The sequence below is a fragment of the Nuphar pumila genome, chromosome 13 (assembly GCF_984573655.1).
Source record: "Nuphar pumila chromosome 13, dmNupPumi1.hap1.1, whole genome shotgun sequence".
NCBI classification, from domain to species: Eukaryota; Viridiplantae; Streptophyta; class Magnoliopsida; order Nymphaeales; family Nymphaeaceae; genus Nuphar; species Nuphar pumila.
In genome coordinates, this window is record NC_143261.1 from 75,123,331 (window position 1) to 75,135,538 (window position 12,208).

Here is a 12,208-nt window from a genome sequence, read left to right on the forward strand (position 1 = left end):
CGACCCAACCCGACCCACTCCAGCCCGAGGAATAAGCTCCACCGATCATTTTCCTAGAACCATGGGCACCTTACTTTTCAGAGATGGAGGATCAGGTGCAACGTAATCGCACTCTTTTACCGTGCTTCTGAACCTGATCTCCCTCCATCATTTGTTTGGGCCCCACAACAGACAGGCTGCATCTCTGGAGGGTGATCAGGTGTAGGAGCACACTAAAATCGTGCGATCACGTTGCACCTGATCCCTCTCCCTTTCAGCCAATCCAAAAAAAGGAGGCTATTTCCGTAAATTTCCGAAGTACTCTCTATACTAATACCACCACAACGAACGTTTCCCGTGCGGTTGCCTCCTGTTCTTCTCCTTCCTCCTCCTCTTCCTCCGTTTTTCTCGCAAGGAGAAGAAGAGGAAGGAAAAGGAAGAAATCTTCATTTCTGATGGAGAAGGGGGAAGAGGGAGTGATGGCGACCGACTTCTTCTGGTCCTACACAGACGAGCCTCACGCCTCCAGGAGGCGGCAGATCCTCGCCATCTACCCACAGATCAAGCAACTCTTCGGCCCCGATCCCTCCGCTCTTCCAAAGGTAACCATCTGTAAAGGAAAAACAATAATGGTCATCGATCTTCGATCTTTTTCTGCTGCTTCTTTTTTGTTTTTTCCCTGTTCTCCTTTCTCTGCTTTTGTTTTTCACGGAATCAGAAATGTTGATTCTTCAGTGTTTCCATGTCCCAAACGATGAGGTTTTCTGCTTCTTTCGGGCTTTCGTTACTCCATGATGAAAATCTTCCGGAATTATCTCACGTTTGCGTGGGCACATATCCAGATCCAAACATGGTATTGGAACCGTACGTCTAGAAATTGATGTTCTTGTTGGAGGTGTCCTGTTATTCGGCCACCATTTTCTTTCTTTTTTTCATAACAATAATGCCGCCATCTGATCATCGGCGACTGTATATTAATAGTTAGGTGCTAAATGATACCGAAATATGGTATATTAACATCGGCGACTGTATATCATCGATGTCCTGTATATATTAAGCCTCATTTTCTTATTCATCTGAACTGTTAGATGTGTTTAACAGGCTCGATTTATGAGAATCGACTCTTGGATCATGTATTTTCAATAAAAAAAAAATGTATTTTTATGAGCCAAAAAAGTTGATGCCTTTATAGCCATTGATTTTGGATCGCTGGAAAAACTTATATACAGGTCGGATTCCACTCAACAAAACCTATAGATTACATATATGGTGTTAGATGTAAGAAAAAACGTAAAAAAAAAATACAATTTTTGAAGGCCTCTTGTGAGGGCAGCACCAACAAATTACTTTCATATATATATATATATATATATATATATATATATATATATATATATATATATATATATATATTTATTTATTTATTTATTTATTTATTTATTTATTTATTTATTTATTTATTTATTGGAAGTTGCTCACACGTTAGGTGCTAAATGATACGTACTAAATGGGTTTTTCTGCCCTTTCGGTATTTTTCGCAGTTCCAACCCCATATACACATGGTCGATTTATGAAGAATCCACACCTCAATCATGCGTTTTCGATGAAAAAATGATATTTAGAGCCTCAAAAATTTACAAAGATTTTGGACTATTGATTTTTGGAACCTTATAAAAACTCACCCATGTGTCGGAATAGAACGCTTCAAGAGCTGATCCTTATAAAATCTAATACATAGATCTCATCTGTATAGTCAGAATTTATAAATCTAATATTATTGACTATAATCACTTTTTCCTTAAATGCTTTCCTTTTTTTATCAAACGTTACCTATATGGTTTTTTTAGTAGGAAATGTATTTTGAATTACATGATTATGATAAGGAGGATTTTAAAGAACTCAAAAATCAAGGCCCCACAATGTGTCAAAATTTAGTAACTCAAAAAGTTATGTTTCGACATTAGAAAAACAGAATCTAAGGTTTATATAATTTCTAGCAAGCAAACAACGTTGAACACATCTATACGTGGTTAGATTGAGTTGATACAGCTTGCACCTATCATTTCTAGGCTTCTTGCTTGATAGGACCCATTCCCACATGAAAACCAATCCCTCTCTCTCTAAAACTGTGCTAATCAATGTTGTTGGAGCCTGAATCAGCCAATTCAGATCAAATCAGCCCACTGACGATTCAAAAATGGGAAAACCATTCACAACTGATTCAATTCATTTTTCAAATAATTTTTAAAAAGTTAAAAAACGGTTTAATATTTTTATTGTTTAATAAATGGTAAAGTTATCGATTCACAAACGATTGGATTCTTAGTCCTTTTTTTTAAGAAAACCAATTCACTTGGTGAACCGATTTTAACAACATTGTTGATAATTACTAAACCAAATGCTTAAAAATTGTTCATGTCAACAGATCGCAGGGGTGGTCCTCCTCCAACTGTGGACAGCAGCTTCCCTGAGCCACTGTAGCTGGCCCACGATCCTCATGGTGGCCTACTTCTTCGGCTCCTTCCTCAACCACAATCTGTTCCTGGCCATCCACGAGCTCAGCCACAACCTCGCCTTCTCGATGCCAGTCTGCAACCGCTGGCTCGGTATCTTCGCCAACCTCCCCATCGGCATCCCCATGTCCATCACCTTCCAGAAGTACCACCTCGAGCACCACAGGTTCCAAGGAGTTGATGGCATGGACATGGACGTACCCAGCCACACCGAAGCGCGCCTGGTCAGGAACGCCTTCACAAAATGCTTATGGGTCTTTGTCCAACTCTTCTTCTACGCCCTCAGGCCCCTCTTCCTAAAGCCAAAGCCACCAGGTCTGTGGGAGTTCACCAACCTCCTTGTTCAGCTAACCCTTGATGTGGGTCTTGTCTATCTCTATGGCTGGAGGTCTATGGCCTATCTCATACTGGCCACCTTTCTTGGTGGTGGGTTGCACCCTATGGCAGGCCACTTCATCTCGGAGCACTATGTCTTCAAACCCGACCAGGAGACGTATTCTTACTATGGCCCACTCAATCTGCTGACTTGGCACGTTGGTTACCATAATGAGCACCATGATTTTCCAAGGATACCGGGCAACAGGCTTCATAAGGTCAGGGAGATCGCACCTGAGTTCTATAAGGACTTGGATTCTCATAGGTCCTGGAGTCAGGTCCTTTACATGTACATCATGGACCGTACCGTGGGGCCTTTCAGTCGAATGAAGAGAAAGGTTCAGAACAATAAGCGAGAATAGAATAGAGTCCAACAGGGGATGCTTTTTTTTATTGCTAACTTTTGTCAATTAATTCTATCCTTTAATTCCCGTTGAGGTTGAGGATGGCTCTATTTCTAGGAGCTTGCTTTTCTCTTGTGCTCTATTATTTTTTTATTATTTTAAACCTTTTGTTTAACAAAAAGAAAAGTCCACAGTATAAATTCTTGTAAGCTGAATCAGAAAATTGTGCTGGCTATTCCTCTTTCTCTCTTTCTTTGGGGCCTCCTTGGTTACAAATCCAAAAATTTTAATTTTCTTTCTAAAAAGGCTATAATGTTTGGATGTAGATCAAAATTTGGCAAAAAAAAGATACTTGCATGTTTGCTGGGTTATTTAAAATTCTTGAAAATTGTTTCTAACTATCAATAAATTATGATGATAAGCCATTCATGCATGAAAGGCATCTCATGAATCACCCTCTTACTATGTCACATGGACACGCCATTTTGGTGGTGTGTCCCTGGTGATACCAGAGGACACGCTCAAACACGTGGACCACAAGCACCAACACATACAATGAATATTTTAATGTTTTATTTTATTTCAATAAAATTACATTTTGTAATTAGTTTTTTATTGATTAAAAATTTTTGTGTCCTGGTGTCCTATGTTTCCAAAAACATTGATGTGTCCACGTGTCTCTGTGACATAGCCCTCTTAAGAACTAGGTTGTAACATAACACCTAAAGCACAATTAATACTTTTCTATGGACTCCAACAAAGTTTCATCAGATGGATCAGAGTTTGCAAACAAATCAAAGGAAAAGGGAAGCAATAAAATAACTAGCCAAAGTAAATGTAGGATATAATGCATTTCAACAATATCTCATGTGGTAAGCGGGGTCCTGTGTCAAGCTGAAGGCCTGGGATCGAATCCCTCTGCCACATGGAGCAGCTGTTGTTCTGGTAGGGGTCCGCCTAACCCCAGCTTGCCTTTAAAAAAAAAAAATGGTGGCACACAACTTCCCATTCTTCACATGTTCCTAAAAGAAGAATTATAACGTTCTAAAAGGATATGATCATCCATTTCATCAAAAAGGTTACACAATGAGTCATGATGTGTAGTGACGACAGAGGATAGAGTACTTTTAGTCATTCCACAAAATGCTACTTTTACATTGTCAAAGCAAAACATTTTTCTCTCAAACCCAAATGCTTTAATTGGTGCCTCATTCAAGTATCAAGAATAATTCGATATATAGTAGAAATTTATTGATTTTGCTCAAATTTTATGAGAAATACCAAGAAAACTCAATGAGAGTCCAAAATAAAATGAAGAGGTAGGAAGGAGAGAGATCTTGGTGAACCTAGTTCTGGGTCGAGCATAACAGTCAAGAGATGAATGAATGAAATATGAGATTCAAATTTAACACATCCATCTAAATAGACAAACCTAAATTATATGCACCCTCGTTGCCAATTGCTTCCCAATTGCACAATGTTAAGGATTGAGTATCTTGATGTTGGTATTTTTTATATTTGTATTCTTGTGTAAATAGGCCACTCTGATCATTTATACCAGGTTTAAGTAAGTTATCCTTAATATGTGATTATGTATATAGAGCGGTATTTCTGCCAATGTATGACATTAGTAGCCACAAATGAGAGGGCATTAAGATCCGCACATTTTCATATTCCCCTCTTTATATTCTTTATATTCTTCATATTCTCCATGTCTCCTCCTTGTGTTGTAGGGCACATACTCTAATGTACGGACTTTCACATGGTATCCAGGTGAGGCAAGGGTAAGTCACCATTAAATCTTAACCAAGGTTATTTCTCCCCTTTTTCTTCATTCTTTTTCCCTTTCATTCTTATTCCCCTCCTTTTGGGCCTATCTTGTTCTTCCTTTCTAAGTCTGAAAAACAAATGTCATTCTTCTTTCTTGGTCTTTTAATCATTTTCTCTATCTGAATCAGATACAAAAGCATATAATTACCCTTCATTGTCGGCCCCTTTCATTCAATAAAAAAAAGAAAAGAAAAGGACTTGGGATCTATGTACCCATCTCATTTCTCATATTGCAGCATGAAGAAAATTTGTTGACATCTGCTCATTTCAGCAAATCACCTTTGGGTCAGCCTACTCAAATCCGATTAGGGTTCATCATTGAATCCCATTATCCATTTCACCTCAGCCGAGAGTATCATGTAAAAATCTTTTATTTCCATAGAAATAGCGGTGATGACTTTTGTCGTTCTTTCTAATTGTCTATATGATAATGGTATGGAACATGGGGTTATCTTGCCCAAGAACCTCTCAATAAAATGAAGTGGATGAAAGTAAGCACCACCACATTGGAGAAACTGCTCTTACTATGAACTTGGAATTTAACACAACATATTTATGAACACATGTTTTTCACACTGTAGTATATTTAATTAACCGCCTGCAACTCATTGCTTCAGGGAAAATTTCTCTAAACTTTATGTAATTCAATTAACAAACAGATTTTTTATTTGAAGGCTTTTAGCAGCAACTATTTTGTAAATGTGCATGAATCTATCCGTAATAAGTTTTTCTCCACGGCACACATTAGTAAAGTTGTGGGCTCTAATATTAATACAAGGGGTACAAATGTTATAATTCAGAAACTCAATAAATAATAGTTTCCAAGCATGTTCTCTTTCATAAGCATAAATCCGAGCAACATGACCATTATTAGGACCTCTTGATTACGTCATTTTGGCCGTCAAGACCTTTTTGTGCAGAATGATAAAGGAAAAGTTGAAAGTGCTCACCTTCATCCCCATGACAACATCAATGATGACAGTGGTGAAGGTGACAACTGGTTGCATGGTTGAAGTATTCAGCAATCTACCTCTTTCCAATTTTATCCTAGAGTATACCAAAGACATAAAGTGAATAATCTGCAGCCTAGAAGTGTACATCAGCATCACAACAGTGATTGTTCTCATGAAAAACCTCCATCAAAGATGATTTCTCCTGCTTGAGGAACATCAACCCATGCAAAACAACATACAGTTACAGCAGATGCTCAACGTGCTAAATGGGCAGCAAGTACCTTCAAATATGTCAGATCCAGTTCTAATCAGAAGGTTAGCTATAGTAAAACATTATGCTTCATTGCTTCATGTTGGGTAAGTTATGATTCATTATCAGCAGAATTTCAAATCTTTTCTGCATCTTTAACTAATGAGAAAGAACTCAAATTTATTGTAAGTTTCAACCCAAAATGGATAGATGCAATAAATAAATAAAACATTGTTTGCATATTTGACACAAGGAGGTTGTCCCAGGACAATGGATAAGAATGCGGTTAGTTGTCAATGAGTGGTACAAAATAAAATATATGACTGATGAGGAATATTAAGAGGTTTAAGGCATGCCACGCAAAAGGTTAGAATTTCGATAAAACCTTCAACCATGTTGTCAAGATGGCCAGCATTAAACTGGTTCTTTCATTGGTAGCTACCTCTAGATAGGAACTAAGCAAATAGATGTAAAAAATACATTCTTACATGGGGACATACAAAAGAAGGTTTATATGTGGCGCACACACCTGGATACCCAGAGAGATATACACTCCACAATTTTATTTTATTTTGCAAAAAGCCACCCATGGCAAGCTTGTTGTCTATGATTTGAAACATTTAGCATTTTTAACTATCTTAGCTTCATTAGAAGTTAATATGATTACTCCCTTTTTATTCATTATGACGGAACACATATTACTACTATTTTTGTTATATTGATGACATAGTTTTCACTGAGAGGATAGCTAGATTGAAGGACATTTTTAAAAAGCTTTACATGAAAAATGGACCATTTAACACAACTTTCAATTTTATTTATCCCTTTCAGGAAGCATTCAAAATAGACAAAGTTGGGGAATCAAGCTAGACTTGAGCATGGCATGCAATTCATGAATTCTACCAGATTAGCAACTTGGCTAGTCCAGCAAGAATTGTTACTATGGACTACCGAGGTGGTATCCCATGTGGTAAGCGGGGTCCTGTGTCACGCTGAAGGCCCAGGATCGAATCCCTCTGCCACATGGGGCGGCTGTTGTTCTGGTAGGAGTCTGCCTAACCCCAGCTTGCCTTTAAAAAAAATCGTTACTATGGATATCGTGTTACATAAGGTCATGTCAACACACCCAAGTTTCAAGCCAATCATAAGGTATTTTTGCATTTAGATCGGCAACACATCAATCAGTAGCAAAGTCACACATCCTCTATAAAAAATGACATCATTAGAAAAGGTTTCCTAACAGATTACCCTACCATGACACAAATTTCAATTGCTAAAAACTTAATAAATGTAACTCAACAAACTAAATCTCCTTTCAAAGTGGAAGGATAAAAAATTGCCATAAAAAATAGAAGATTCAAGAAGAAACTAGAAATACTAATGTATGTTCATCTCTTTTAAAATTAAAATCAAGTCTGATGGACTCAACACTCTCACAAATCAAAGGAAAAGGGAAGCAATAAAATAATTAGACAAAGTAGGATATAATTATATAGTCATTAGTGAGATGGCAATTGGCATCTCTTCCATGCATTTCAACATGATGGTGGCACACAACTTCCCATTCTTCATATGTTCCTAAAAGAAGAATTATAACATTCGAAAAAGGACATAATCAAGTGTTTCAACAAAAAGGTGGCACACGACTCCTGTCATGTTTAGTGGTGACAGGGTATAATACTTCTTTTAGTCAATACACGAAAAGTTACCTTTAAGTTGTCAAAGCAAAACATTTTTCTCTTAAAAATGAATGCTTTAATTGGTGCCTCATTCAAGTATCAAGAATAACTCGAAATATACAGCAGAAATTTATTTATTTTTCTCAAATTTTATGAGAAATACGAGGAAAATCAATGACAATCTAAAATAAAATGAAGAAGCAAGAAGGAGAGAGGTTTTTGGTGAACCTAGTTGTGGGTCAAGCAAAAAAGTCAAGAGATGAATGAAAAACGATGGTAAATAGCAGGCAGAGAGAGACAGAGAGGTAGTCATGGCACCATATGGGTGTGTCCAAGATTAGATGGAACAGTAGAATAGAACAGACAAAACACATGTTTTATCTATTTTGTAACAACTGTATTACGATCAGCATTTGTTTCAACTGGACAAGAAGTTGTGTTACTTGTGTCCCCTATTGGATTTATGTTGTGCGAACAACTTGAACACATATGGATAATGAATTGGATAACTTTATTTTGGATCATGTGACTCGATCCATCCCACCATATGAGTGTTTTAACATGTTTATTGTGGATTTTAGCTCCAGATATGGATCTTGAATTGGATCCAAATACCAAAAACATTTAAAATTGGGATAATTTGAGAAAAATAAGAATTCATATGTATTTGATATATAAATGTTTTAATTGTTATCATATTAAATCTAATTATGAGAGTTTAACAAAAAAATTATAGATTTTAACCCTGAATATGGATCTCAAGCTGGATCCAAGTACCAAAAATGTTTAATTTTTTGATAATTTGAGTAAAAAATAAGAATTCATATTTTTTATATACAAATAAAAAATCATAAATAAATCATAAAACCCTAAACTGCAAAAAAAATAATCATAAATAAATCATATATAAACCAAAAAACCATAAACTACAAGAAAAATAAACCATAAAATTAAATATAAAAGGCTCTAATTCAAACACTAATCAAAGAGAATCGAGAAAAAACAGACTTCATTGAATAAAAGAAAAGACTTAATCAAATTAAATATAACAAACACTAATTAAAGATGTTTGATTCAAAACCCTAATCAAAGAAAAAAATCCTAATTAAAGATATTTGATTCAATGCCTTAATTAAAGATATTTGATTCAAAATACTAATAAAAGCCCTAATCAAAGAAAAAAAGCCTTGTTCAAATCAAAGAAGACCCCTAATCAAACTAAATACAAAAGATGCTAATTAAAGAAACTTGATTCAAAGTCTCAATCAAAGTAATTTTTATTCAGATCCCTAATCAAAGTCCTAATCGAAACTCTAATCGGAGCCCTAATCAAAACCATAATCAAAGAGAGATAGGGAGAAAGAAGAAGAAAGAGATGAACAAAGAAAGGGAGAGAGAGAGGGAGCGAAAAAGAGAGCACTCACAGCTGACCTCTCACCATCATATGCCACTGCAAAGAGGGGAGAGAGAGAGAGAGTAGGTAAGGGAAGAAAGGGCCTCCCCCTAAGTATCTTTATTTTTTTTTAACTTGCATCCTCACCATCCTTGTTCCCAGTGTAACAGGGGGAGGGGGAACAGTAAACATGCACAGCGCCGCGGAGCCCGCAATCAAACACCCTCTAAGGAAACACACGATGAGGACACATTTCGGTTGGGCAAGAGGTAGTTCTTAAAATGTAAACTGTAATATATATATATATATATTATTTAATATTATTATATTTTCTTTTATTATTTTCTTTTTCTATTTTTCTTTATTTTCTTTTTTAGCATCTAGTTCAATAGAAACTAGATATTTGATCCAGTCAAGTTCCTGTTGGAACTTGATTGTGCAAATAGTTGTTGGGCTGTAGTCCAACAGCTATAATAAATGTTGTTGGACTGTAGTCCAACAGCTATAATAAGAGACGTTGGACTACAGTCCAACGTCTTTTTTGGAGAGCTCAAAATGAGCTCTCCTCACTCTTCCACTTTTTTGTATATATAGGGGTAAACCCCTTCAATGTAAATTACTATGCTTCTTAAGCATTTTGTTCATGAATAAAGTATTATTTATTTTTCAAGTGCTCTTCCTTTTATACCCTTTCAAGGGTCATGCTTGTAGTGTCTCCAATAGACACTTGTTTGTGAGTTATTCGTGCATTTGTTGAAGACCACCATTTCATTACATGGTATCAAAGCTACGAAATCCTTAGATCTTAAAGTGTTTCCGCCTCGATTTCCGTGCCACATTTACAAAAGGTGTTTTATCACCTTGTTCTTGGCTCAAGAAGATTTGTTTGAAGAAAGGCGAACTTGTGCTACAAAAATTTTTGGTTTTGTATCCTCTCTTATTCCCTTGTCTACTCTTTTTCTTTTCCTTTTATTTTTCTCTCTCTCTCTCTCTCCTCTTATTTATTCCTTTCTTACCCTTGTAAAAGATGGATGACAATGATAAGATCACCATCATTCCTATGAAGCTAAATGATACTAACTATGTAATGTGGGCTTCGATTATGAAGCACCACATTTGGGGAAAAGGTTTATGGGGTATAGTAGATTCCGATTTGGAACCTAAACTATCTCTTACCAAGAAAGAGGGTGATAAAGAGGTTCCTCTAACGGAAGAAGAGAAGAGTAAGGCGTTAGCCACTTATGAAAAGAAATGGAAAGAGTGGAGGATAAGGCATGCAAAAATTATGTCATGGCTCATCAATAGCATAGACATTAAAAAATGCTCTAGTCTAGCTAAGTTTGAGCATGCCGATAATGCTTGAGAATACCTCAAAAACATGTATTCCCTTAAAGATATTTCACATGTATGCAATTTACAAGACAAAGTTCGAACAATGACTCAAAAAGATAAAACTATTCGAGAATATTATAATGAGTTGTCCGAACTTTGGGAAGAGTTGGCTCTTCTTGAGCCCAAATGGCATTGTGCCGAAGATATCGAGCTTCGCCAAAAGCAACTCGATATGGAACATTTCTATCAATTTGTGAATGGTCTAAGGCCGGAGTTTGAATCCACCAAATCGGCCCTATTAAATCGTGAAAAAATTCCTTCTATTGTTGATACTATAGAAGAGCTCACTATGGAAGAAAATAGACTTAGAAAAAGTACTCCAAAAGTTGATGATGACTCAGTTTTAGCTGTATCTAGACCGGGGAATCATACTTGTACTTACAAGCCGCTTCATTTTGGAAGGCAAAACGGCGAGTTTGATAAAAGAAAAGTTATTTGTCATCATTGTCATGAACCGGGGCACTATAGGCCTCAATGTCCAAAGTTAAAAAGAAGAGAAGAAAAAAGAGTTGCATCTGTTGAATCTGAGTCAAAAGATCAAGATGCACCTGTGTCTATGGCTCAACTGATGGAAATCCTTCAACCTCTTCTCAAAGGGGTATCCTCCTCAACCGAAGCCTCAACTGGAGCGGCAGTTGCATCTTTCTCCGGTCCAGGTAACTTTCCTTAGCTTTTAGATTCTGGTGCTTCTTTTCACATGACCCCAAATGTTAATAGTCTATCCGAATGTCTTAAAAATAACTAAGTGTGTCAAAGGTTTTTACAGTCGATGGCACATCTCTTGAAGTAAAAGGAATAGGATGTTTTGAAAATCTTCAAAAATCCAAAAAAAAAATTATCCCAGAAGTTAGATATATCCCTAAACTTAATTTGAATCTCTTATCTGTCTCGCAAATATCTGATTATGGATGTAATATATCATTCTTTTCTCATGCTTGTTGAGTACAGGATCGCCAATCAGGGAAGCTGATTGGGGAAGGCCATAGAGAAGGAGGACTCTATTACATGGACTTTTTGGAATTACCCAAGAATGCATTTTGTTATAATATTCAGAAATTAGAATTAGATTTATGGCACAAAAGACTTGGCCATCCTCATATGTCTAAAATTCAATATTTTCCAAGTTTGGAAAAATTTTGTAATTCTGAAAATTTTTCTTGTAAAGACTGCATTCTTGGCAAAATGAAAAGGTTATCATTTCTTAGTAGAACTTTTGTTTCCTCACGACCACTTGAGTTAATACATTCGGATGTTTGGGGCCCCGCACCAATTATTTCCAAAGGTGGTTATACATATTATGTCATTTTTGTTGATGACTTTTCTAGACATACTTGGATTTATTTTCTTAAACATAAATCTGATGTCTTTGCTAACTTCCAAATATTTCATAAAATGGTTAAAAATAAGTTTCAAAATGATATTTTTGTTTTTCGCACTGATTCAGGGGGAGAGTTTATGTCCAACGAATTCAAAGACTATCTCAATTTACATGGTATTACA

At 36.2% G+C, this 12,208-nt stretch overlaps 1 protein-coding gene across 1 annotated transcript; it reads left to right on the plus strand.

The window, feature by feature from the left end:
• The first annotated feature begins 434 nt into the window (after positions 1-434).
• On the plus strand, positions 435-3,541 carry LOC149818738 (sphingolipid delta(4)-desaturase DES1-like). Its single transcript, XM_089985114.1, has 2 exons — positions 435-581; positions 2,405-3,541. Exons 1-2 carry the CDS (start codon positions 435-437, stop codon positions 3,227-3,229), a joined length of 972 nt encoding a protein of 323 aa, XP_089841240.1. The 3' UTR covers positions 3,230-3,541.
• Positions 3,542-12,208: the final 8,667 nt, after the last annotated feature.

Coding starts and splice junctions, on each gene's coding strand:
- LOC149818738 (XM_089985114.1), top strand. CDS start 435: ATGGAGAAGGGGGAAGAGGGAGTGATGGCGACCGACTTCTTCTGGTCC. Junction 582..2,404: donor ATCCCTCCGCTCTTCCAAAG/GTAACCATCTGT, acceptor TCATGTCAACAG/ATCGCAGGGGTGGTCCTCCT.